The following is a 26,907-nucleotide window of genomic DNA, read 5'->3' on the forward strand; positions in this document are numbered from 1 at the left end:
CCTCAGCAAACTGAGTAGGAAGGTTATTTGATAGATGCATGACTTAATCACAGGCCACTGTGACAGGTGCCATATGACAGCCGCTACCACAGAGGTGATCTTGTTAGAGTCTTACTGGAATGCAGCCACACCCACTTGGTTACATGTCTAGGCTGCAGCCATATACAGGGTTTCTAGCCAAGAATGTGGCTTGTGAAGCCTTGGGTACTTACTCTGACTGTTTACAGAGAAATGCTAGTGTTGTAACACTAAGACTTCTAAACCGGGCAGTGTTTCCCAAGCAGTGATGTCATGCAGATTACAATCGATGGGAACTGCCTGTCCGTGGGAGGTGTCTGGGAGCTGGAGCACAAAGGTCCAGGACTGCGCTGTGTAACAAGGTCTGTGGTCATTACCAGCTCGTCTTGTTCTCTTTACCATTATTTAAGACAGCAGATCTTAGAATAGTTGGGTAAACCACTTTATTTGAGAAATTTACTACTCAAAGTTTCCCCCACTATTTCTGGGCTGACTCTAAGAACTCAGCCTCACTTGAGGCGCTCCCAGTCCTCTAGAGAAATTCTACAGAGGTTTAATGCCTATGACTTCTTCTAAGAAATCACCCGCTTGCCTGTCAGGGAGCTGTGAGTGACCCTCCTTTCTTCTCCCAGGGTCTCTTAAAGATGCTAAATCTGGAGAAGCAAGGCAACACCAGCCAGAACCCACTTGGAAGGGTTTTCTTTAGTCTTCAGATTAAAAGTCCACACGTACGTGGGTCCCCGTTGACAAGTCTTGTACACAGGACAAGCATAGATGCTTCGGCAATCTTGCTTCTCTGCCGGAATGGCCTTGAGGAACATCACAGGCATGGGGGGTGTCAGGTCCTTCAGTTTCGCCTCCGCAATGATCCCAGCCTAAGAACAAGAATGTGAAGAGAGCCACTTTAGTCCCAGAGTCCAGGCAGCCAGCATTCCCCAGGTTCTGGCCAAACCCTCCCACTCTTCAGGGTTCTCCCAATAACCTACAATGGAAACTCTCTCCTACTTTAAAAATACATGTCTTTGTGCTTAACATAAATCATCTCTTTTGTTTCTTCACTTATTTGAAAGGGAAGTCTTGCTGTGTAACTGAGGCTGTACTTAAACTCATTCTTCTGCCAGCTTCCTGAGTGCTAGGATTATAAGCATGTGATATTACAACTAGCTTTAAAGTCAATTGCTGATGTTGAGCTCTAAAGGTTATCTATCCTGTACAGATTAATCTATTTTCAGATGGATTCTCCCTCTTTCATATATCCATTTTATCAGAATATGAAGGGCAAGTATGTGGTGGATGCCATGTTAGAGCTCTAGACAGGGGAGGGAATGCAATTTCTGCCAGCACATGCTTTTTAGATTTGAGGTTATAGCTACACACAGTTGCTACCTCTTTGATATTTTGTTACCTCTGGGGCATTTCACCTTTTTGTAAGGAGGTACTTTTTTCCACTCCAGTAACTGGGGACAAGGTGGGTCTTTGCTATTTCGTAACTTTTCAGATTGGGTTGTCTTATGGTTTTCTGGGAGGGCTCAGTAGACTTATCAAAGACCACTATCTAATTGGCTATAAAGACTACCGATTCTAAGATGTTCTCAGAACAAAAGAGTTGTTAGCCAGATAAACTTGGACTTGCAGCAAGCACAATGAAGGTGTGACTTTCTCGAATTTTCGGAAGACACTTAACCTGCTGCTGTCCCAAACTCTCTCCAACCACAGGACTCTTCCTTACCACAGGTGGTGCTGAGTGCTTCATGAAGCGCCCCTTGGACCTTTTGGGTCTGCTGATCCCTTTACCATGTGCCTCTGACCTGCCCTTTTTAATGAACAGAATAATTTGGTTTATTTTCATGAAATGTATTAAAATGATTTGCTTTTCTAGTTCTTTCAGAGTCATGGTGGAGAATAGAAACTAGTGAACAGAGGGACTGCCGTTTGTCCACAGGACAGAACGTTCAAGCTGAGGATGAGCAGGCCAAACTTAGGCTGTTTTTAACGTACCATAAAGCCAGCCCTTTAAAAGTTAATGGGTCAGTGTTCTTAAGGATTAATAATATTAGTTTCGGATTATATTCATTCCTCCAGAAAGAGGTGCCCATTACCAGTTGCCACCAATGTTAGATATTCACACCACCTACGCTTCGGGAAAGGCTTTCGCAGAGGTGGACTCCCTTTGTAAACTTTATAAACCCTCAAGGCAGGAAAGTGGCCAGGGCCCTGCCTGAAGAGCTGCAGCAGCAGGCCATTCCCCAGACCTAACTGTCATAAAGGTCATCTCTAGCCCCTTAACAGGACCCTCCCAAGAGTATGCTAATTTCAGGCAAAACGTCTGAACAAAACGCACCAATCCCTGAGTTCCCCCAAGCTCAGGACTTGAAATCCTACCAGTGCTCATCCTGGAAAGCTCTTAGAAAGCTCCACCCTCCAAGAACCCCTATATAATAATCACTGCACTTTGTCCAATTCCCTGTTGCCCGCTCCTGGAGCATAGGCAACCCTCCTGCATCCACCCCTCCATCCTCTGGAGCCTCTGATCTTTTGAGATTTGCTGCCTGCTGTGAGTCTCATTGGAGGAAGATCAGCACTGAAGAGAGGGGAAGCAGCAGCAGGACTGAGTCTCCTGAGCTCCTCAGCCGGGGTTTCCCTTCCCCCAGGATCTGGACTGCCTCTGCTGAGGCTTCCTCAGAGCCATTTGGTCCCTGGGCTCACCTGTCTCAGGATGCCTTTCCACTGGGACATTGTCCCACCTCAGAGCTGTGTAGTTCCTGCACCCCAGTGTCTTGGGATACCTTTCCATTGGGCCAGCTTCTCCCCTCAGATGTGTGTGGTTCCTGGGCTTCTGAGTCCCAGAATATCTTCCCATCCGAGCAAAAAGGCCAACAATCAGTACCATGGAATCTATGTCAGCTGTCTGCGGACCAGATGCAGTCCAGTTCTCTTACATGGAAACCCATTTGATTTCACAAGTGGCCGTTCTCCCATTTTGCAGTTTGGTCAATGGGGTTCTTGAGAGGAAACACTAGACCATAGCCACATGATTAATAAATGGAGGTGCAAAGGTCAGATCCAGCTAGCATGGTGGCATGGGTCTCATTTTCAGCACACTCTTCTCCCTCTTCTGAGCCTTTGCTCTTGGGTAGGTTTAAAAAAAGCTCTCAAGGAGAGAAAGGGCACCTAGGTAAAAAGATTCCAGAGCACTGCACCGGACAGTCAATGTGCATGTCATCAAGCCCACCCCAAGGTGTCATCTGGCTTGTCTGCAGACTATACCTGTGTGTCCCAGCAGGCGCCTTCCATGAAGAGCCCATAGATGTAGGCCCCTTCCCGAGGAGGGCTCCGGAACTCCTCTCTGTTCTTCTTTGTCACATCACATTGCAGGGCCATCTGGTCTAGTGGCCATTCATTCTTGCGAGCCATGGACTGCATAATGGCAGTCAGGAAGGACTGGGGGTTGAAGAAGCCCGTCAGCCACACAGTTGAGGGCATCACGAAGTCCCCTGTCCAGGTCTCTAGCTCTTTGATTCTGTTAAGCAGGTCCAGAAACCAGGCTGCAAGGCCTGCTGTGGAAGGGTAGGCTCTCCTGGCCCAGGGCTCTGGGACCACATCTAGGTATAGGGCATTCTGTAAGTTCTCCATCTCGCTGGTCATGGTCAGCTCCCCCTAAAGACCAAAGGGAAGAAAAGGAGTTAAGGAGGCAGAAGTCTCAGGGAGCACTGCCCTTTGTGTCTTCTGACTCAGACGGGAGCTGACTCCAGCGGTGCAGGCTGCTAGTGTGGTTCTGTCTTGTATTTGCTTTGCAGAATTTGTCTAATGAAGGCTGGTGCTTTAGAACCTACCTAGTACCCACAGCTGCACAAGGGCAGTAATAATGAGAAAGCTGCTGCTGCTGCAATGCATTGCTGCTCCACAAAGCAGTGGCAGCACAGATGCAGCCGAATTCCAGTGCAGTTACTGGGCCTGGATACTGAAAGCTCCCATGGTAGCTCTGGCAAAGTCAACAACCCTTTCATGGGCTAACACTTTCCAAGTCCTATTGGCAGCATTGCATGTACCCATTAGCCATATGTGGTCAGTCAGACATGGATGTTCCGAGCATCAGAGAAGCTTCAACATGCATAGTTCTTTTGCTTCGACTTACATCCTAGTCCAAGTGAGGGTAAGGAAGTCACATGGCATAACAGGGAAGAGAAGGATGCTGGTCTTCTCATTTGTCAGGAGGGGTAAAATTTCAGCTGGGTCTCCTGGATACCCAGAGCATTTGTGAATATGTAATACATAAAGGGGCTGAGGAAAGGTAGGAGAATGGGGTAGAGCTGATGTCCTGGTCTGTTCTGTACAGCAGAGATGTAGAGGGTAAGCCTGGGTATGAAATTGGGTTCTCAGACTGTTCCTACTCTGAGTGAAAAGGCAAATTTTCCATTGATGGAGACTGTAGAATGTTATGTTACAGCTGCTGTAGGTGGATAGGAAGAGACTAGGGCCAAACTCTGATCACCAGGGCCCGTTTTCATTTTTTAAATCATGTGTATGCGCAATGTGTCTATGTGAATGTTTGCATGTCTGCATGCAGTCTCTGCAGGGGTCAAAAGGGGGGCGTTTGCTGCCTGGAGCTGAAGTTATAGCCCACCATAGGTTCTGAGAGCCAAACTTGGGCCCTCTACAAGAACAACATGTGCTCTTAATGGATGGGCTGTCAGCAGCCCCTACTAGGGCTCTTCTTAAAAACTGTGATACAGTAAAGAAATGGTCTCCTAACTTTCCCTAGCCTGGGTTTGAGCAGCACTGATTACTTTCTAAACATACCTGCTCACATGGGCAAAAAAACAAAAAAACAAAACAAACAAACAAAAAAAAAACCAAAAAACTTTAAAATACTCCCAGACCTGTGACACACTTCCTTGGTTTCCACACGCATGGGAAACTGGGAGAACACTGCAGTCCATGTGGCACCTTTTCCAGGTATGGTGAAGGCAGCATGTCTGTGACCTTATCTATTTTATTCATCCCTATAAATAAATGCTTTCATAATCTTTCTTTGACACAATAGAGTGAAAACCTTATTTCTCCCTATAGACTCTCGTTCCTTTGAGTCACAGTGTGTTAGAAGCTAGATTCATAGGCTGAAGTCAGACCAAAGGTAAGGGAGGAGGTAGGCAAGCCTAGAAACCTCCATCTGGAAGGTCATTGGCAGCCAGGCTGTGCTCACAAGGCAGCAGAGACATTGAGTCCAAAGAGGACAGGCTGGAGAGGACACGTCCCTTCAGGGCTTCATGCTCCATCCATCTGAGGGCTCAAGGTCCGCTCTCTCTCCATTCTCAGGAAAATGGTCTTTGTAGCCAGCTGTACCTCACCCCACCCCACCCCAGCCAATCCTGGGGCTTGAGCCTGTGCTTTCACACATTGTAGGTAAAGCCCTGCATCACTGAGCTATCTCTCCTATCCTTAGTGTTTAGAAATAGAGTTTCACTCCATAGTTCAAACTGGCCTTGAATTTGTAATCTTGCCTCTCCAGTGCTGGGATTGTAGACAAGTACACACATCATCCTCCCTGGCCCTGGCTTTCATTCACACACATCACCAGGAAAGCAGGAGATGGGAAGGAAATAGAATGGTAAGGGTCCCACATCTTCCACGGTGGCTTCCAGACTGAGGTGGGCAGTGGCCAGCTCGTCTGAATCTCTGGTAGAGAAGGAGATAGCCAAAGGCATCAGGCCTAGGATGGTCAAAGAGTCAGAGCAAGATGTTCCTCAGGAATTGATCTGAAGTCAACAGTGTGCAGGAGTCAAGACCCAACATCGGCCAGGCAGCCTTTGCATTTGAACAAGGGGGCAGACTTAGAAAAAAAATAAAGCACAGGGAGAAACAACTAAGGTCATCAATTATTTGAACAATGAGAGGTTCCAGGCATGCCTGATGCCAGGTTTGCCAAGGGAGACGAGGCCCATTGGGATTCCAAGATTTTCCGGCAGCTGTGTTTCAAACCATGGAAGAGGTGAGTCTAATTTTCCTAATGCCTCCTTTTTAATGCCATATACCTAAAATAGAAAACATTTGGATATACAATCAAAAAATTTTTTAAAGATTTATTTATTTATTTCATATATGTGGGTACACTGTCACTGACTTCAGACACACCAGAAGTGGGCATCAGATCCCATTACAGATGGTTGTGAGCCACCATGTGGTTGCTGGGAATTGAACTCATGATCTCTGGAAGAACAGCCAGTGGTCTTAACTGTTGAGCCATCTCTCCAGCCCCACAATCAAATTTTTAATGACACATTTTACAGCTTTTGGTCTTTTATCTTTGAAATCTGATGTGCCCTTTACTTTAGTATCTACTGTATTGGACAGGTCTAAAAACTTGGATTCTCATGTGTACCTCTGTAGGAAGAGAATTTTCTAGTCTTCTTTATATCAGTGTATGCTCCTTGGAAAATTACAACTAATTATAATGCTTCCCCTCCCCCCCAAAAAAATCAGCGTTTAGGAATTTTGTAGATCAGGCTTTAGTGCATCTGGCTAATGGGAATCAGAACACCTAGAAAGACCGAGAGCCAGGTGTCTCATGTTGGTGAATTCTCAAGAGAAATTCTCTCTGTGGGACACGTCTGTGGCCAGCTGGCTTTCCCCCAGATTTCTTCCTTCGCCCCCTTCCCCCCCCCGTCTGCATGTTTTGTGCTTTGAGCTGTTACAGACCTGCAGGGCTGTATCTCATAGCTCAGCTAGGACTTTTGGTATAGGTGGTCTTACAGCCAGTCCTGATTTACTGGGAACAGAAACGTTTTTATCATACGGCTGAGGGTGTTTGGTGAATAACTCAAAGGGTCAGGCATTTTGTGACTGTGCTGCCTAGTTTGGGATAACAGTTGGCTTGACTTAAGTGCCGGGAGGCTGGAGACACCCACTTTTTCCTACACTGAGCCAGCAGTAGCCTCAAGTCATGAAGTGACTGTGGAGAAGGGGTAAGGGACAAAGGGGAAATGTTAGCAGCATTAGCTCTTCTTGTCCCTGCTAGGTTGTCAGGTCACCTAAGCCCCTGCTTAGCTTGAAGCAGAGTTCCCCACTGGTCCATCTAGCAGGTTCTGGTGTACATCCTTATGGGAGGCCCTCCTGTTGCAGCTTTCCTCTTGGGGTTTCCTTCCTCTGCTGCTCCTCTCTTCTCTAAGCCTAAATGCTTTCCCTGCTTTGGCTTCCTTCTGCCTTCCCTCCTCCATGGAAGCTGTACTCACTCCCAGGGTCATCTGGTGCTGTTAACAAGGCCTCACCTTGAGGTCATCAGGGAGGACAACCAGACTGGTAGATGCAGATGGAGATAGGAGAATGTGTTACATGAGTCTTTTGACCAGGCCACTCTGGGAACCATCCACATGAAACTGTTTCCCAAGAGGACTGACTGGAAAATACCCTCCAGGTCATACAGGTTCCTCACTTCTAGGTTGTTGTTCCATCACATTCTAGAAGTTTATCAAACATGTGAAATGTTTGCTTCTGGCACAGCAGATGGACTTTTAGAACAGGCTCTTAGGTCCTCTGCTGTGGTCTCTAGCAGCTCTGTTATTTTGTCCTTCAGTATACCTGTTCACCCTTCCTCAAAGGCCTCTCTGTGCCTTCCTCTCCTATCTCATGGGCCTCTTTCTGCTTCCTCCTCTAGCATCTGCTCATGAACCTTCTATCAGGCTGTCTTGCAGGGAAGGCAAGCATCCACGTCAGCATCTTTGTGTCCTTCCCCACAGAGTGTTGAGATCTGCCCACAGATCAACACTGTGGGAGCTAAACTGAGGGAAACTCCACACTGCTTCCCTATCTCTGCCCAGGCATTCTTCATGACTGACTACACAGAGGCACAGTGAAGGTTCTTAGAAGAAAAATGAATGAACATATTAGAAGTCAAACGGGTACAGCCTGTGCCAAATCGCAGGCTTCAGTAGGCTATGACGGCAGCAAACCTACTCAAGAGAATTGCTACTGTATAGATGAGGTGCAAAGTACGAGAGGCAAGGGGCTGCTTCACATCCATCAGCGTATCTGATTATATGCTGGCATGGAATTTGGAAGCCATCAAATGCTGCCTGCCCTCAACAGCCCAGGCTTACCCATTTCGTCTAACTCTAGATTTTTTTACTGCTTGGTAGTTTGTTTACACACACACACACACACACACACACACACACACACACACACACACACAGTGCCATCATTGTATAACTTCCAAAACTAGACATTGGACTAGAGTGGACTTTGAGGGCTTGACTAAGCTTTCGATGTAAGCTACAAGTTTCTGGATTATAGGCACATTCTGAGATACTGGGGATCAAACCCAGGGCCTTGTGCATGCTGGACAAGCTCTACCACTGAGCTGCTCCTCCCACCAGAGATTATAACTCTTTTACTAATGATGTCAGTGTAGACGCATGCATGTCATCATTCACATACATAGAAGACTATTGAACAGGGACGAATACAATGGTCCTTCTTTCAGACATCTGCATAGCTAGTCTGGCTTCTGTGGAGTGACACCGTTCAGGTATTTCTGTGGCTTTGGAGCAGTTGCCCTTCAGTGCCCCAGCCCTTTGTTGTCTGTCACTCTGTCCCTGTCGGATCCAGCCATGTCCTCCAGCTATGTCCCTCTCACTCACCTGTAAACCAAGATGCAGCTCTCTTAGCGAGCGCTGGATCTCTCTGGTCAGGATGTTCATGCGTTCACACTCCTGGAGGGCAACTACAATGTAGGGGGTGCGTTCCTCCACCTTAGCCATTAGCTCTGGGATGTTAAATTCATCTGTCACCCGATCCAGTATTTCTTCCAGAAAGGCTTTGACCTGTTCCATGACAGAAAACACAGAGCTAAGAAGGGACTCCATGGAAACACTGGCCTCGTATGGTAAATCCGGCTTTGCTAACTTTGAGATCTCCATCCCTCCCTCCAGAGCAGACCTCTTTCTTCTTTGGGAAATGTCTTACCCATCTTTCTGGGTGTATGCTTCTCTTTACTCAGGTTATATGAATCAGATTCTTTTGGGTGGGGAGCTCAAAAGCCCCAGGGGTAGTAGGCCCCTATTTTTATTAATTAATTTAACATGGCTGTACTATCAAACTACCTTCTAAATTCACGTCTCTCTGCCCACGGGTGAGTGAAGCTCTTCAACCTCCTCAGAGAAGCTGCTTTGTGCAGCGGATGAGGGTTAATGTAGAAATTCAAGACCAGTCAGTGACTGTGATGCGCTCAGTCACACGTGGGGCATCTATATCACTCCACCGCAGGGATCAGGAGCATGACAGGAAAGGGGGTAAAGATTGTAATAGCTGGAAGCTGGCGAGGACCTAAGCAAAACAGTGTCAGGACATGGCAGGACTGTTGTATTTTTAAATTTGTAGCAGCTGTGGTTGCTTGCAAAAGACCTGCAAATGATGAAGCCAGTCCACTCCCAGCCCTACATGAGGTGATTATTAAAAACCAACCATGACAGAAGCAACAAAACCCATGATGCTTAGGGTATACGGAGATGGAGTTCCAAATCTGGGTTGAGTTCCAGAAAGTAGTAGGGGGTAAATATGATCAAAATACATTGTATGAAAATCTCTAAGAATTAATATAATACTTAAAAAAACATTCAAGGGATTTTATCCCCCTATAATGGACACTACATGATGGTCACCTACCACCTGCTGCCTTTCCTCTCATCACACAGTGGCTTGCTTGCTTGGGTCAGCTAAGCCAGGATTGAGGAATGACCTCAGGACACTTCTTTCCAGAGGCTGGCCAATCCCTGTGACTTGTGTGACCAGCCTGAAAAGAATTCTAAAAATTAACATTGAAAAACTCACAAGCTGACCTGATTAGCTATAGGAACTAAAGTGGATCTTTGGCCTCAGATGCCCCTTGTGGGCCATGTGGGGCTAAAGCACACAAGCACATATCGACAGCTCTCCAAGTCAGTGGTTCTGACATCCTCAGATCCAGCCGACCAGGGATCAAAATCCAAACATATCTTGTCATTATTCCTTAAACAACACAGTATAACTATTTGCACAACTTTAGGCATTATAACTAATCTAGTGGTGACATAAGGCATAAACTATACCTTAGTAAAGCACTTTCCTAGCAATGCATAAGGCCCAGCACTGTGTAATGGTATACCAGAGGATGTGCAGAGCTTACATGCTGATACTAAGCCATTGACATAAGGCATTTGGGACTTTGGCATTTACAGGGAGGGGCATGGATATTGGGGGATTCCCTTCACTTCCTTCTGTTCTGTATTTCCATGCAGTGATACTGTTAGTTTTTTTTTTTTAATTTGTGAATTCTGAAAGTGGTATGGTCATCTGTCACTTAAACACCTTCCCACAATTCCTGTTCCTTTACAAACTACCAGCTCATTAGGCCCGAGGAGCTAGAGTAACCCTGGGAAATTGAAACGGAGGTACAAAGACTGTGGGTTATTTGGAGGCAAGCACTTGGAGGCTGAGCCTGCTCTTTTGGAGGAAATGAGTGAGCCTGGGAGGTTTGTTAGCAGAGAAAGACAAGTGAAGCTATGCACACGTCATGGCCATATGGCCAGCAGAGTAGAGTGGAGGGAGCCAGAAGGTGTGAGCAGGTGAGCACACACTAGCCTTTCCACGATGTAAGAGCTGAGCTCTAGAGGCCTGTGCCTATCCGTACTTCGTTCATTTCGACATCTCCATCCCTCCCTCCAGAGCAGACCTCTTTCTTTGGGAAATGTCTTCTCCATCTTTCTGGAGAGTTGCTGGTGCAAGCTTCTCCTTACTCAAGTAAGGATCAGATTATATTCTCAGGAGCATGAAAGTTTAAAGCCAGTGGGAGGAGGGAGGGATCCTGAAGGACCCTGCAGGCTTCTTCCACTGAGACCCTGGAGCCACTTGTCTTTGCCTTTCCTTTGATTGGTTCATCTGACAGGAAACTAGGTTTTGCTTAGTTTAGCTAGATCTGTACCTATTGCTAACAACCAAGAAGCCCTGACTGAGTTAACCCTGTTTTCATGGGATGCAAGCAAGTGAGTTAGGCTTCAGGTTTTCATCTGTAAGCACATCCACTAGAGCCTTTCTTGGTTGGCTCCCTTCCCCCAACTCCAAGGGTTGACTTGAAGATCAAATCAAATGAGCTGATGGATGTTGTGGCATCTGAAAGCTTTAAAGGACTATATTAATGTAAAGGATGATTAATATACACCTTGCCTTGAACTGCGAACACACAATCCATTCCCCAGAAAAAGAGCTGATGGTAGGAGGGAAAAAAAAAAGAGCCCATCATCCTACGCCAATGGGTCTCTGGTTGCTATCATAGCAAAAAGTAGAATGGAATTTTAATGGTACCTGAAAGCTGCTGCCAGAGCCGAAGACAAATGGCTAAATTTATATTATATTTCTCTCAGTCCTCAGCATGTACAGTCCTGTATCAGTGAGCGGCCATTTGGCTGTGACTCACAATGAGATGACGAGATGGTCTAGAGGCATTACTCCAAAATACACAAGGATGGGGACACTGAGTTCTCTCCTGTCTCTTGTCAAGTCAGGAGGATGTGAAGGCCTGGGAAGGAGCTGGGGATGGGGAGAAGCTGGGCAGAGACAGAGAGGACTCTCCTTTTCTCAGGGGGCCTTGGAGTCCTTCAAAGAGAAGGGGTGCCTTCCAAGGAGTGAGGTCAACTTCATTGCCATAAGCAACACCTCTGCTTTTCCTTCTTTTTGAGAAAGTAATACACATTTACCAGAAATATCAGGGGGAAAAGGCCTTCTAGAATCTTTTCTTCTTAAGACAGAAAATACTGTAAAGTTGCCAATGTTTGCACATTTTCTTCAATGTACAGAACAGTTTCTCTTCTTAGTCATCATCCAGCCAGCCACATTCACTCAACCATTATTATTTATGCATTCGTCACCTATCCAACCACTACCATTGCCTATCAGTTTCTCTCCCTCTGTCTACCACACACACACACACACACACACACACACACACACACACACACACACTAATCTTTTCTTCTCCTCAGTACTGGGGATTGAATCCAGGCCTATCCCTATAAATCTTTTATTATTGATTTACTTATTGATACAGGGTCCTACTTTGTACCTGAATTTGCGATGTATGCTAGGTTGGCTTTGAACTTACTGAGATCTGCCTGCTTCTGCCTCCCCAGTTCTGGGATTAAAGGTGTGTGCTATTGCGACTGGCTTCCCTATAAATGTGGAGTAAAGCCTTCTGTTGCTACATATGAAATTGCTTTCTTCATTTAAAGTGTATTATTTCACCCTTTCAATGTACCCAATTTATTCTTCTACTTGTAATTGTTTTATTCACCATTTCCTCAGGATAAAAATTCTGCAATAAATAAATGTAAAAACATCATAAAATCTGTGTACTCTGGTGCTTTCGCTGGGTGGTTTCTACGAAATAGAATCATGAGTGGAAAATAGGAACACTTTGAACTTTGGCAGCTCTTGTCAAATTGTTCTACCAACTCGACCTTTACCAACAGAGATAACTAGGCCTTCTGTTTTAGGTCTCACAACTGTGGCCCATCACATTTGAAAACCCTTAGCGTTGTGGAAAATGACATTTTGCTTGCCTTAGATGTCACTGAGATAGTATCGCTTTTCTTATTGGTTAGTAACTGAGTGGAGAGGGGTTTTACAGCCAACTCTGCAGCATCATTATTTACTTTGCCAAAGAATCTGGAAGTTGCTATCAAAGCTCCCAAGCCCTTCCTGCTTAGCCCTGACCTTCCCTTATTTCTGCACAAAAACCAAAAATCTGACTTTGAACTGGCAGAACACAAAGGCAAGGACTTCCTCTGATTTAATTGGAGGCTCAGGGATGGGCTGAAGTAGGGAGAGAGGGATTGTTGGGGCAGGCGAGCATCTAAGCTGGTTTGTGTATATTAGTCACACTACCACTACGGATGATATTAGCAGAAAGGCATCTACTTGCAAGCCTTGGGTTCCCTAAACTATTGCAAGCCACACTCACCTTTTCTTCCCTTGTGCTGCCAGCTCCATCTCCGGCCTGGCTGTCCCGAGGTTGCATCTCCAGCACGGTTCGGAAGAGCTTTTCCGATGTCTGGGTCAGGAAGCCGATCTCTGCGTTTGGGTGGAGGCCGTAGAGGTAGGGAGACTCAGGGGGCAGCTCAGCATCAATATACTGAAACCAAAGGCAAGATCGGCCAGAGTAACCAACTTGTCTCACACCCTGGGCCAGATCCTCTGTGGGACATAGAACCACACACCATCCTGCTGGTGGATCGCCGTCTACTTCACACACCAGGCACGGTTTCCACTCAGCACCATTTTCTCCTCACACGGGACCAGTTCCCCACAACTCCTGTACAAAATGAGCATGAGACAGGGCTGGAGGAAGCAGACAGTTTACTTGCAAACTGAAGGGCTTACACTCCAAAAACAAACAAACAAACAAAGCAAAACAAAAAAATTCTGAAATTGGAGTTGAAGCATTTTAAAACACGTGCTGCCTAAATGCATCTCTCGTTAATTCTGGTAGCCATGGTTAGTCAGCCTAAGAGTCTTACCCAGCTTATGGAGGCCACTTTCCTCACTGATTGCTATTCATACCCATTCACAGTTTGTTTTATAACCCCAAGAAGCTATCTTCCAAGTTAAGCTCCCGTAGGGGCCTTTGAGGCTTCTTGGTGTTGTGACTAGTTTAAATGCTGCTCATTCTTCCAAGCTGAGTTTTTAGCTTTACACTTCCTCCAGCCCATCCCTGGGCCCTTGGCAGGTGCCCGAGAACCACCTCTGATTTGGCAGACTTCAGGGAAGCACCAGGAAGGGCTTCCGTCTCAGCCAGTTGGATATGTGGAAGTCAGATTACTGTGAGACCCAAGACCCAACCAAGCCTCCTCACAGATGCTGCCCTGGCAGGGGGGTCTGCAGGCACCAGGGGATGCTCTGGACTGGGAGCCTGGGCAAAGCCTCTCAAGGTGTGAAACTTGCTCATTTCTCATGAGTCTCCCCCTTTTGAATTTCTTCTCACAGGTATGACTCTTCTGGATCAAATGACGTCTATGGTTACGACTCTTTAAGTTTTATGAATTAAAAGCTTAAGTTTCTATGACAACTGTTTCCTCTCAAATTTGCTATAAATGTTGGTAAGTTTTAGTTCTTTTGAGAATGCTGAAAAATCTAAAAATCTTTTTTCCTCCCCCACAAAAAACAGTCTCTCAGTAGATTTCTCATGGCAGGTTAAAAAGAGAACGGGATGCTTTAAAAATAACTGCGCTAATAGCACAGGAAAACCGGAAATGCTAGTTAGAAATCTTAAGGAGAATGACTTTCCCTGATGTGGGTTCATGCCTCTGTCAATAGCTGTCAACAGGAAATAGGAGGAGTAAGTGACCTGGCTACAAGATCACTTTCAATGATGATAATGATAAAGTTTATGCAGACGTCTCTAAATTGCTACCTGAGAATTTCCCCCATTAAGATTGTTTTTTGTCAACATCTTGAATCAAAACAAGTAGATAACTGCCCCAGATGTTATTTGTAGGGAAGATTGACAAGTAGAACTATGAAATCAAACATCAAGGTTACAAAGATCTCCAAGCTCAATTTCATCTTTAATTTGAGGCTGGAAATCCTGAGTCTCTTGGGTTGAGCACTGTAATCTTGGGGCAGAGAGTGAGGTTGAAATATACTCAGACTTAGCTCTCTGAGGGCCTCTTCCCTGGCTCCCAGAGTGCGCATGTGCATGCTGAGTTGTGCACATCAGTCAGGAGGAATTCTTGGTGCCTCCATGACTGTCACATTGCTGCAAACACAGCAGTTTCTTACCTGATGATAGCCACTGTAGTCCATGTTGCCTGGGAGTGGGAACCCTGGGGCCAGGGACAGCTCTCCTTCCAGCATTTCTGGCCTAATGAATTCCTCTAAATAGGTTCTGCAGAGTCTCCTGTCCCAGTCATCTGTGATATGGCCACCGTACATGATCTCACCAAACAGGTAACGCAAGTCATCATAGGGTACCTGAGTCAGAAGTGAGAGAGCGTAAGAAAGAATGATTTCCCCACAGGCTTTGCTGCTGGATGCCATCTTGAGATTAAAAGGGATGCCCTTTTAAACTGTGTGTCCCCGCTGGCAGTAGTAATGTTTGGGTTATATCAGGTTTTCTTTCCTGAACCCTTCACATAAGCAGTGAATGTCAGTGGAGGATGTGACCCCTTTTCAATTTTTTGCCATTAATAACAGGATCAGTTGTCCCCTCTGAAAGTTCAGAGTAAATACATTACAGGATAGAAAACTGCTGGAGTAAGAGTTAGGGAGGGAAGCCATGTGAGACAAGCCAACCAACAGAGGGAGGGGGTGAAGCTGTGGGGCTGGGCTCCCTTGGACTCAGGGCCATGGGCAGGACTTCTTGTGGCATCTGACCCTATGGTGCCCTTGCTGAGGCTTCTGAGGAAAGAGCTTTGATGGTACAAACAGTCCTTTGCGGTTTCTCTGAAATGGGTCTGACAAAGAGGAGGCTGGCTACGGTATGAATATGGTCTTTTCTCCACCTGAGGCGGAACCATATCTGTAGGAGGAGCTGCGTGTACCAATGAAAGCTCCACTCCTTTGTCTAATCAAGTTGGGTTGGGAACTTATATTGGGCGAGTATAGGGTCTCTTCCTGTCAACCCACAAATCCCTGCTGTGGTGTAAGCACATACAATCAGTCTGATGGATCTCTGCATGAATTCTCATGGGGCTGACAATTTGGATTCCTTTACTTCCTGGCTCTGACATCACAGTAGAACTTAGCCTGGGGCTGGTCCTTGGCTTGGAACTTCCTTATCTCCTCTTCGTGGGGTCTTAGACCTTCCTCACACCACAGAACCCTTGTGTGTGGGAAGCCCATGCTGTAATGAACTGTAGCCATACCCCTGTGTTTCACCTTTGTGTTAGCCTCCAGGAAATTGTACAGCACATTCACAGAGATGGTGAGGTCCCCAGTGTTAAAGGGGTAGGAACGATTCCATCCCTGCGGCCCAAACTTGCGTCTTTCGGCAACCACGGCATGAAAGTAACACAAAGCAAAGAGGATGGTCTTGAACTCTGTCTCCCGGGAGCACATCTCCAGAGTGTCCTGGAAGAGAAGCATCATTAACAGTACTGACATAGTTCCCCTTACCTGGGTAGGCAAGGGTGTGGTGAAGATCGGGATTCACACCGGGTAAGGTTATGGTCAGTCATGTCTATGGTGTAATGCACAGTGAAGGGACTAGTTATCGTTCTGAGGTGAGGCAAGGTGAGGGTCCCAGCTGGAGGCAGACGTGCAGAAAGATGGGGTTCAGTTCAGCATTTGAGTTAAAGTTTATATTCAGGCAACAGTATGTTTTGTCTATAACCTTGTGCACACAGGTGAACTATTTAGGTACCTGGGCATAGCTAATGAGAGCAGCAGAGGGTCTGTGGTTATGAATGTCTCATTTATTCTATCAATGTCACTGTGTCCCATGTACGTGGGGACCCTTACAAACTGTCCTTTCCTGCCCCTCACGGAATACGAATGTGTTTTTCTGTCTATGTGACAAGGAACCCTTGGCTTCTGAACTGCAAAGCTTCTGAAAGGAGAGAGAGGATGGGATCCAGACTCACAGCAATGGGAGATGCTGTACCATCCATGCGCTTCCCTGCTCCCCGCATTCTGGGAAGGAATATCCAACATGAGGCTGAGCAAACAGTATGGAGGGGGTCTGACTGCAGAGCATGTGGAGGGCAGGTAAGGGGCTCAGGACAAAGGGAGGAATGAACTGGTACAAGGAAAGAAGGAAGCAGGTGCTGGTCCAGAGGAAGTCAGCGAGGTCCTGCTTGGTGGACCTTCAGGAGGGTGTTGGTGACAGACAATAAGGGTAAGCCTACATTTTAAAGGGATGGGGGAGCACTCTCTGGATCCCCTGAAGTAAAAAAAAAAAGAAACAAAAATACAAAGTTTCTCTGAATGAGATTCTTTTTCATTTTGGAGCAAGATGTGGCAGCTAGAGTCCAAGAAGGTGCTTGGAAGTCTCCCCACTGCATATGTTCAGTCTTGATGCTTGTTCTAGAAACCACCTTAGGCTGTGTTCGCACAGGGCAGGGACCACAGAGGAAAGCAGACTGTGGGAGCTTCTGGTACTGCTGACATTCCCACAGGGACACTCCTCCTGAACACACGACACCTCTTTGGTTGCTGCTCTCACTGGGGCAGAAGTGGTATGGAGGGATAAGCTGTGGCCTTGTGAGACTTCCACAACTGCTCTGTGGATAGGACAACTCTCCATCAACTACAGGATGCCTCGTTACTCCTTACACATTTGGAAAAGAAAGATTCTGTGGGAAATTGCCTTTTAGCACGAATACCTTTAATGCCAAGATGGGCCGACAGTGAAACATTCCCATCAAAGTCAAAATAAAACCACCACCTCCAAATAAAGTAACTATTGGGGAAGCAGGGAGCCAAGAAATGTATCCCTCACAGGGTTAAAATGGGTTTCTCGGGGAGCAGGATGAATTTACACAGCCCTCTGCTGGAAGCAATGGACAACCTCATAAATCTGCCCTCAGAATGAGTCTCTCTCTGTGGCTATAAACAGTGAGTGAGCCCTTCGAGCCAGGGATGGCATAAGCAGGAAGAGATACTGTCACTTCAGCTTTATTTTACTTGTGCACCATCTAAGACTGGTCGTCAGGAGTGCAGGGAGAGAAGCCCAGGGACAATGGCCTTCACTGGCTGTAAAGGGGAAGCCTGGTGTGGTTACAGCTGATCATACAAGGGGGAACGGCAGGTGAGGATCCACCACCTCCAACTGTCCGAGACCCTCAAGGCAGGACAGCTGAGAATGGTTCACGGGTGGGGCCTGCGGTCTAGAGCCAGCTAAGTACATTCTATGCTTTCTGCCTCTCCCAGTCCCTACCACCATTTCATTCCTTCTCTCCCAACCCCCATCCCTGCCCTTCCTAGCACTGGGGATTGAAGTCAGAACCTTTCTCAAGAGAGGCAAGTACCCTACCACTGGGTACTTTCATATCTTGCAACTTCTATGTTAAAGAAAAACAGACAAAACGTGATGCTGTTGTCCACCCAACATTACTGCAAGACTTCTTTATTGGGGTGTGGACTTGAGCAGGTAGGTTCCCTATAAGAAGAATATTAAAGATAGGCATTTAGAGGTTTGTCTCTGTACTTGACCAGGAATTTAATTAAGTTTAATTACCTGGGAGAAGGTAAAGAGAGAGAGAGACCCTGGCTAGGGGAATACCCTATCTTCTGTCCTGTTTGTGGTGGGCAGGGAATTTTAAGCTAAAATAATTCAACATCTGCTGTAGTGTCCCTTGCTGTCAGATGGTATTAGGTATTGGGAACTAGGCAGGAGAGGGCGTGAAAAAGCAGAATAGGCAAGTTTTGCTTCTCAGACCTTTGTGGAAATTTCTCCCTCAGATCGTGTGACTTCGTGTAACATGTGTATGTAAAATCTTTTGAGACTTTGCTATTGCTTTTACCATATTGTAAATTAAACCAGGCCCAAAGGGCTAGGACCACTAGTGGTTAGTATAGGCTGGCTGGGGACTTGCTGTGTGCCATGGCCTACTTAAAGGACCTGGATTTGACATGCATGTTAGCATGACTGGAGAACAGAGACTTACGGTTGACAGCAGAGAGGAAGACCCTTCTGACAGCTCCTAGAAGCTTCTCCATAAGTACGAATAAAGCTCACTGGGGTTTCAAGATGGGCCGTAGGTCCTACCTTCCTGTATTTCCCTTTCCCATGGAGAAAAGCTGAGAAATGATAGCTTCCTGAGAACATACATATCGAATATGAGAGAAAACCTGCATTACTTTATTCTCTAGTCTTTTCTTATCCTCTCTTTTCTTGTTCTCCCCCATTTCTTTCCCTTTCACCACTGTCCTCACTTTCTGTCAGTCTTTCTCCTACTTTTGTCATAAATATGTATATATGACATATATCATTATTAATTTATTATGGTTATTATTATTAGTCCTCCTGAACTAGGGTTTAAATAAATCCTCCACAGCTTGAGTCTTAGATTAAAAGTAATGGGAATTGTGGAAATGTCCCTGAGCCTTGATATTCTGATTCTCTCCAGAACATAGTACTCTCAGTATGAGCCTTATTTTCTAGAGCAGGGCCCCAGGATTTGCATTTTCATCAAGTCCATAGGCATTGCTTACCATCCAAAGGTCATACTTTGTTACTGGAACATTTGCATGCAGCCCAAACCCAGCTTCCTACTACCCAACATCTAGACCGTTTGATTCTTTTGGTGCAGCCAGTGAGAGTAGCTGAATGAGCATAGCCTCCTCCTACTTGAAGAGAGGACGCTTAGCCAATAAGTGCGTGTTTTCAGAGCACTTAGAAGTGTAACAACTTTCCCGTTTTCATTTTGAAATATTAGCTAACAGACTTGCATGAAATCTCCCCTTCTTGCTAAAGAAAGGCCCTACTACCCTCATCTCCTTGAGATACAGCTAGAAGTTGGGAGCTGGGCAATACTGAGCGGGCACTGGGTAGCAGTCAATGCCAGAGGGTGCCCATTGGCCCATATCAGTCAATGCCCAGGCTCACGTTTCTCCCACTGGATTTGAATTGACCCTTTGTGGGGTACGGTGCTCCTCACTCACCCTTTCCCTACCAGGCAGTACCTGAGTGAAATTGTCCAGGGCTTTGTGTAAGTTGGCATGCATGCCTGTGGGGGGCTCGTTGGTGATCTTAATGGAGTTTTCCAGAATGCCCTGGGGAATGATGTGGCCCTCAGGGGAGGGTGCAGGCTCGGCGCTGATGAAGACCCTGAAGTCTGGGTGACTTTCCTCGCTGAGCTCCTCCAGTTTCTTCTCCAGGGTACTGAGCCATTTGGCCACCAGGTGGATGTTCTGTCGGGAAGGAAAGACCCCCCCCCCCCCCAGTAGACACATGCTTATATCTATTAGCAGTAAACAGTTATCAGGTGGGCAGCTAGAGGGGACACCAAGCTTTTCATTATCATTTTTAGATAATTTAAAAATTATATATATCATCTACACCATTTCCCATTCCCTTCCCTCCTCTCAATCCCTCCCATACTCCCTCTCAAATTCACGGCCTTTCCCTGTGATTATTGTTCTTATGTACACATAAACATATACAAATGCATAAATATATAAAGACAGCCCACTGAGTCTGTTTAGTGTTCTCTGTGTGTAAATGATTTCAAGGCTGACCACTTGCTACTGGAGACTTGTCCGTGGAGAAGACTGTTTCTCTCTCAGCAGTGCTCAGTTACCTATAGGTTTTTGTTTTGTTTTGTTTTGTTTTTGTTTGGATTTAATTTTCAGTAATTTTTTTAAAAATTGCAATAAAATAGATACAGTGTAGTACTTAACCACCTTCGCCTGTACAGTTATTGTTTTTGGTGGTGCTAGGGATTGGACATAGGTCTCACGCATGCCAAGAAAGCACTTTATTACTGAGCTGTGCCCTCGACCTATAACACACATATTAAAGTATTCAGTAGAGTTGTTTATTCCTGGACTGCCAGGTCATTCATAGCCTTGAGTAGCATAGAGTTACCCAGTAATGGTGACCCACCCCCCACAGCAACATACAATTCAACTCTGTCCTTTGATAATCATAAATCTAGCATTTGTGGTCTCAGACTTGACTGCGTATGAATCCCCTGGAGGATGGCTTCAAGCACAGATTACTGGATCCTCCTTGCAGCTTCCGCTTCAATGGTGAGTAGAGACTGGCTATTTGTATTTCTAAGAACCTCCTAGATGGTACCTTACTGTGGGTCCAGGAACTATACTTTTGAGTCTAAAATGCAATCACATTTTAAGTCTAATTCTCTAACTGCCTGGGTAATCTGAACCCCTCAGAACTAGAAGGTATGAATACAGCTGCGGTACTTGGGAGCAGAATCTCAGGCCCCATTCAGACTTACTGAGTTAGCACATTTTAATGGGACCTGCTAGTACAGTGCATATGTATTCATGTTTGAAAGGTAAAGATTCAAACTCTCTCTACACAGCTTTCTGCTCACCAAACCATTCTTCTAATTGCCACTAAAATTATCTCCCTAAGACACAGGGAGACACTGCTGTCAATGGCCCACAAAGGTCCCTACTCTCGTCATGGGCTTCTCTGTCTAGCTTTTGAGCCTGTCTTTTGATCCTAAATCTGATTCCTGTCTATTTTTCTTTACCAAGACTTAGTTCTTCACAGTCATTTGGAAACAGCACCTTTCTTTTCCTAAGTAGATCCTGTGGTTTCGTGGCAATATATTTCATTATGATGAATAGATAAAGGCTCCTCAGTCAATATTTGAGCAAGTAGACTTGCAGAGCTTTAAATACACAAATCAACACTGAGCAGAGTACAAGGACCACAGTAATCTGGCCTCTGCTGCTTTTGGTTCTATAGAAAAGAAGTTAACAATTCATGCTTGCCATACTTCATGGCTGCTGCAAAGACCTGTGGGCAATGAATTTGAAAGGGCTCTTTATACTAGAAACTGCTATGTGCGGATTATAGCAGATGGTGACATGAAACATTGTGAAGGAGATCATTTAGAATCACATGACTGAATCAGAGTTCAGTGGGCTTTCTGGAGAGCCCAGGTTCCTGTTGGGTGGTAATACAAGCAAGCTAGCAGTGAGCAATTCCATAGGCACCACAGAGCTCAAGTCCCTTAGAGCAGGACAGAGCAGGGTAGGGCTGAGAGGAAAACCTGTTTTCTGTGGAAGGAACACTGCGGGTATTCAAGGATCCATGGGGCTTCCAGAACTGGGGAAACTCAACCCACAGCGATTAGCCAGGAAGAGTTGAGATCTCCTGAGCCTTGCCTGGGTCCTCAGGTCCTAGGAAACGAGTACTCTTGACAAATTACTGACTGTTTTTGGTTGCAACCTTAAATAGCCTTCCCTGGGATGACATGAGATGGAATAGTTGTTAGATCCAGTGGAGGAGAAGTGACTGGAACAAGAGCTCAGTGTCTCAAGCTCTTAGAAGCACTCGATCATTGAGGCCGAACTCTTCTTGAAAGGGTTGATACTGTTCCGTGTATACATTTTGAAAGGAGAATAATTTCACTGTGGTTTTTCCCTTTTCCAGGAACTATTTTGGGGTGGGTCATTGAGACAGGCTCTCACTTTATAGCCCATGTTTGCCTGAAACCTGATAGGTAGCCCACGTTGGCCTCAAACTCAAGATCTTCCTGCCTACTGGGGTTGCATGTGAGTGCCATTATGCTCAGCAACACCAGGTAAATATTAAAACCAGAATGTCTAGGAGTCTCAGGAAGATATAACTTTTGAGAGGCCCTTCTCTTCCACCCTGACTCTGCAGTTCAGACAAGTGATTTGTAGTCAATACCCACAATGCTTCACTTGAGAGGAAAAACAGAGCTCTCAGGTAACTAGGTCTTATCCAGAGAAACTGTTTCCCTTGGGGATGCTCTGTCACCAAGGATTAAAGAGGGGGTTTTGAACTCAGAGCTTGGAATCCACATCAACATGTGATGTGGGCATACTGTGTACCCAGTAGGTACAAAGGAAGGAAACTCAGTTCCTTGTCTGAGGAACCTTGTTGGAGGCAGAACCACAGTTTCAGAAATGGACTCTGATCACCATACCAGGAGGCTCAGTTCCTTTATTCTCTAGTGGCCAGGAGCAGGTCTCCTGGTAGATGAATCTACAGACTTGGTGACTTTACCTCCCAGCGCATGGACAAGCAGGGGTTCCAGCTGTTGTTGCTGTTTCTCCTGGGATTCCTACTACTCCCGAAAAAGTAGTTTCAGGGAATGGCAGATCTTTCCACTGCCGGGCTCCCCATAAATAAAAGTATAATTAAGGAGAAGTCAGTAGCAAGATGTGGAGGAGTGAGTAATCATGGGATTGATGAAGTTCTTGGTAATGAAGTCAGGATGGGTGAATGACTGGCTTTTGCAGATAGTCTTTCTTTAGTTTCCTCATTAATTCTGTCACCCGACATGTAAAAATACATGTGCTATACATATGCACCGTCCCCGTTACTCTCTGGCTACTCTCCCACACCCAATAGGCTTTCAAAAATGACTTTATTTGTGTGTGTGTGTGTGTGTGTGTGTGTGTGTGTGTGTGTGTGTGTTGGAGAAAGAATATGCTTTCATATTCATAAAGGTACTGAAAATGGAGCTGTGGTCCACTGAATGAACAGCAAGCTCTCTTAACCACTTAATCATCTCTCTACCCCCTACCCCAGAGCTTTTGTTGAACAGTTGAAGGCTGTGATCGTGATGGTAAAGGTAAATCAGAAACATCATTTTCTCTAAGGAAATTTGGCGAGAACATGTCCTGACAAACCAGTCCCGATGGGACTGACTGCGGAGTGCTTTAAGAGAAAAGAATAATGAGCCCGCTGCTCTGACTCAGCTACAGTCTCTAAATAAGCTGCACGGGGGACAGGCTTTGATAGAAGAGTGAATGGCAGATCCCCCTCTACCCCCGCCTACTCTTGTTCCATGGAATCACGGCAGTAGGGTCCCTCGTTTCCAGACGACACAAGCTCCCAGTGGAGAGGCTAAGTTTTAGTCTTATGGGTACGTGACTCAGAACGTACAACACAGCAGGAACGTAAATGGGAGTAGAGCACCATGGCATTCATGGGAGAGCTCAGCCGTTGAAAGTGTCCAGCTGCTATGGACCTTGATCAAATGCTAATTTCTTGAGTGCGTAATCGGAGCGAAATCTATTTCCTTTTTTGCGTGGAACTTAGAACTGTTTGGAGACAATGGTCAAGTGGGTGTGGGGAAGAGTTATTGGAGGAGGTTTTGGGAAGAAGATGTGAGACTGAGGAGGGTTAGAGCAGAGTAGGAAGTCAAGGCACGGAGGAACAGGTAGGTAATAGTCAGAGGGCTTAGGAAGCCCAGAGTCTATGAGGTGCAGCCTGAATGGGCAGGAAGGCATGACTGATCCAGATCTGGGCAGAGGGACGGTACCTGCAGAATCACCCAGTGACCTTTCTTAGCAGCCAGGTCCAGTGCAGCCTCAGCAACTACTTCTTGACCTTGCCCTAGAGACACGTTGTGGAAGTTCCGATTGTTGAATGTATATCCGAGTTTCTTTCCTAAGATAAGCATGGGATTTAGTATCATTTCCTGAGTCTAATCATCTCTTCCTAACAACTGCCCTGTTTGTCATCCCTCAAATCTAGGTATACTTGGAACCATACTCAAGAATCATATTTCCCCCCATCAGAGGAGACTAAATCTTTCAGATGTGCAATCCCAGAGAAAAGGAAACATTTATCCACATCCAAATCCTCCATCCCTGCTTCTTTATCTAACCCTTAAGAATGGTGCGGGATTGTTGGTGCTCTCTTACAAGGTCCCTACTTGATGTCTGAGCATTGACCCACTGCCTACAGAGTGCTGATATAAAAAGGTAAAGGATAGTCATGTGGGCATGGTCTCTTTGTCTTCTGAGTATATCCAGTCTTCTTCGGGACAACCCAGGAAGGTGTGAGCAGTGTTTAGTCAGTCCTGACTCCTCCTCTATCAGTCTCCTCCTTTACTATTCATAACCTATGGGAATCTTTGTGCCATTCTTTCATATAAGAAGTGGAGAGAAGGAAGACACAGAACAAAACAGGGTTTGTAAATGTTATATTGTGCTATTAGTGTAAGAAACAAGATAAAACAATAAGAACAACAACAAAATATCATAGATACACCACAGAGGCAAGGCCAATGCCATGGAGCTGCTTTTCAAGCCCAAAGAAAACAGAACCTAAAAAAAATGACCTTAATATAGGGGACCAATTCTCTTTATGCATTAGCTGTTAGCAAAACCCAATAAAGTTTGGGAAAGGTGTATGTCATTCTTTAGATAAAAGGATCATAAAACTGTGTAATATCGTGAAGGAATCATTGAACAATTTTTTCTGGGAAGGCAAAATAGATGAGAGAGAAGGTACATTTTAAAAAGAGAAAAGTAATATGAGTCTGTATAAAAAATTTACTTTCAGAAGAACTAAAATTACAGATATAACTTGATAACTCATGTGAGAAAGTTTTGAAAAGAAAACAGTTAATATTGGATATTTCCTTTAAATACTAAAATGTCTGTGTACCCTTCTTCAACCTTATACAAGTAGGATGATGACTTTTTATATTGAGGAATAGTTATTATAGATTAGACTGAGATGAACCCAAGAAATGCCTTTATTAAACTCGATAAATCCTAGCTGGCAAGCATTTGATGTCAGCTTTAGAGCTGGGGAGATAAGCAACTAACTACAGAGCAAACACCAGGGTAACAGGTGTGGGGATTATTAGATGGCTTCCATGATGTTTTGCTCACAAAGGAGCCTATTTATTTCCTTTATTTGCAGGAGAAGGATATAGGGAAAGAGGCGCTTAATAAAGATTAGTTGGAAAACTACAGACTGGAGGGGTCGTGGTGAAGCAAAGCCTGGCCCTGCAGAGTCAGCTTGGATCAATCTGCGTTAATCCAGGCTGACAAGAAAGATGGATCTTGTAAATGGTAGGAAAGGGGACAATTGATGGGGCTCTGTTTACTCAGTACTCAGTTGATTCTGACTCTGTGAGACACGAGCCTTGCGGTGTGTGTGAGGTGAACTTACGGAGTCCTTTCATTTGCAGCGGTGAGGCTCATAGATACTGTGGAGGGCCTTAGCAAGTTCCCCAAGGTATCAAAGTGCTTTTGGGGTTCACGTTCACACTACTTTGTGGTATGGCTTTCATGCTCTTGCCTTACTGTGTGTGACCCGCTTTCCTATTTCTGACTTATGCGCCTCTCTAGATGGCTGTGCCACCTCAAATACTCATTGAGCTTCTCCTAGGGTGTGTCATCCCCTCCTGTCTCTGTGAGGATCCCACAAGGCCAGCAGTCCACTCTTACATGCCATGTGCTGATGGCATTCTGAGACAGGGGAATGAATGCATTTCTACAATTCTCTTGCTTTTTGGCTATTGCTTTTTGTGTTCTGTGCTTCCTCCCAGCTCCCTGGTGAGACTGACTTTTGTGAGGGGCTTGACCTGGTCCCTGTTTCATTGTTATCATCAATGCCATTATGGACGAGTTGGCTGACATTTGCCTACATGCCTCCTTGTTTCCTTCAACCTTAGAGAACTTACCTTACCACCATTGCTGCTGCCCCTCCCAAGGGCTGCACCCAGGACTTTCCCATCACTGAGAACTGTTGCATGGTTCAGCTATTATTCCATACCCCTGGGTCCTGCCCTGAGACAGGTTTTCTCTGTGTAGCCCTAGGTGGCTGTCCTGGAACTTACTCTGTTGCCCAGGCTGACCTCAACTCACAGAAATCTTCCTGCCTCTGCTGGGATTAAAGGCATGGGGTCACTATGCCTATGTTGTCTTAAGACTATCACAGCTGACGCCCAGGTTCACTCTGACTCTTTCCACTCTACTTCAATCAAATGTCCAGGTCACTGGGTCCACCATTTTTTTTCTAATCCTCACCTTTACCATTTTGACTTAGTTTAATATAGACTCAATGATGCTGAATTTGAATTGTGATCTTATGAAATCTTCATCTCCACTGCTTCCTTCTATGTCTTCCTTAGACCTAGACCTAAGACCTTTAGACACCTTAATGTTGTGTGAACCCAAACACTAGTAAAAGAGAAAATCAAATAATGCCTTCAGTGAATTGTTGGTAACACAAGCTCATGGCCCTCAGCCTCAAAGCTATTGGGAAAGCTTTCTGTGTATTCTGATGTTAACTGTGTCAGCCCTTTCTCTGGTTTTAAGCCTCCTTCCTGTTGTTAACCAAATGCTCCACTTTCTTCTATACCCCTGTGGAGAAAACCCCTTCAGTTGGTTGCCATTATATCTCCCCTTAGTACATTCTCCCCTCCTTCTGCCTATAAGTCTGTTCTTTAC

General features: G+C 45.6%; 1 protein-coding gene across 1 annotated transcript in view; it reads right to left on the reverse strand.

The window, feature by feature from the left end:
* Positions 1-438: 438 nt before the first annotated feature.
* Dnah9 (dynein, axonemal, heavy chain 9) overlaps positions 439-26,907 on the reverse strand; it is a 353,020-nt gene continuing 326,551 nt past the window's right edge. The window contains 8 exon segments of the mRNA NM_001427097.1: positions 439-893; positions 3,286-3,675; positions 8,655-8,837; positions 13,007-13,177; positions 14,824-15,015; positions 15,922-16,113; positions 19,669-19,896; positions 23,979-24,106. Of these exon segments, the coding sequence (NP_001414026.1) occupies positions 666-893; positions 3,286-3,675; positions 8,655-8,837; positions 13,007-13,177; positions 14,824-15,015; positions 15,922-16,113; positions 19,669-19,896; positions 23,979-24,106 (1,712 nt within the window). The 3' untranslated portion in view covers positions 439-665.

This window comes from Rattus norvegicus, chromosome 10 (assembly GCF_021556685.1).
Source record: "Rattus norvegicus strain SHRSP/BbbUtx chromosome 10, alternate assembly SHRSP_T2T, whole genome shotgun sequence".
In the NCBI taxonomy this organism is placed as follows: Eukaryota; Metazoa; Chordata; class Mammalia; order Rodentia; family Muridae; genus Rattus; species Rattus norvegicus.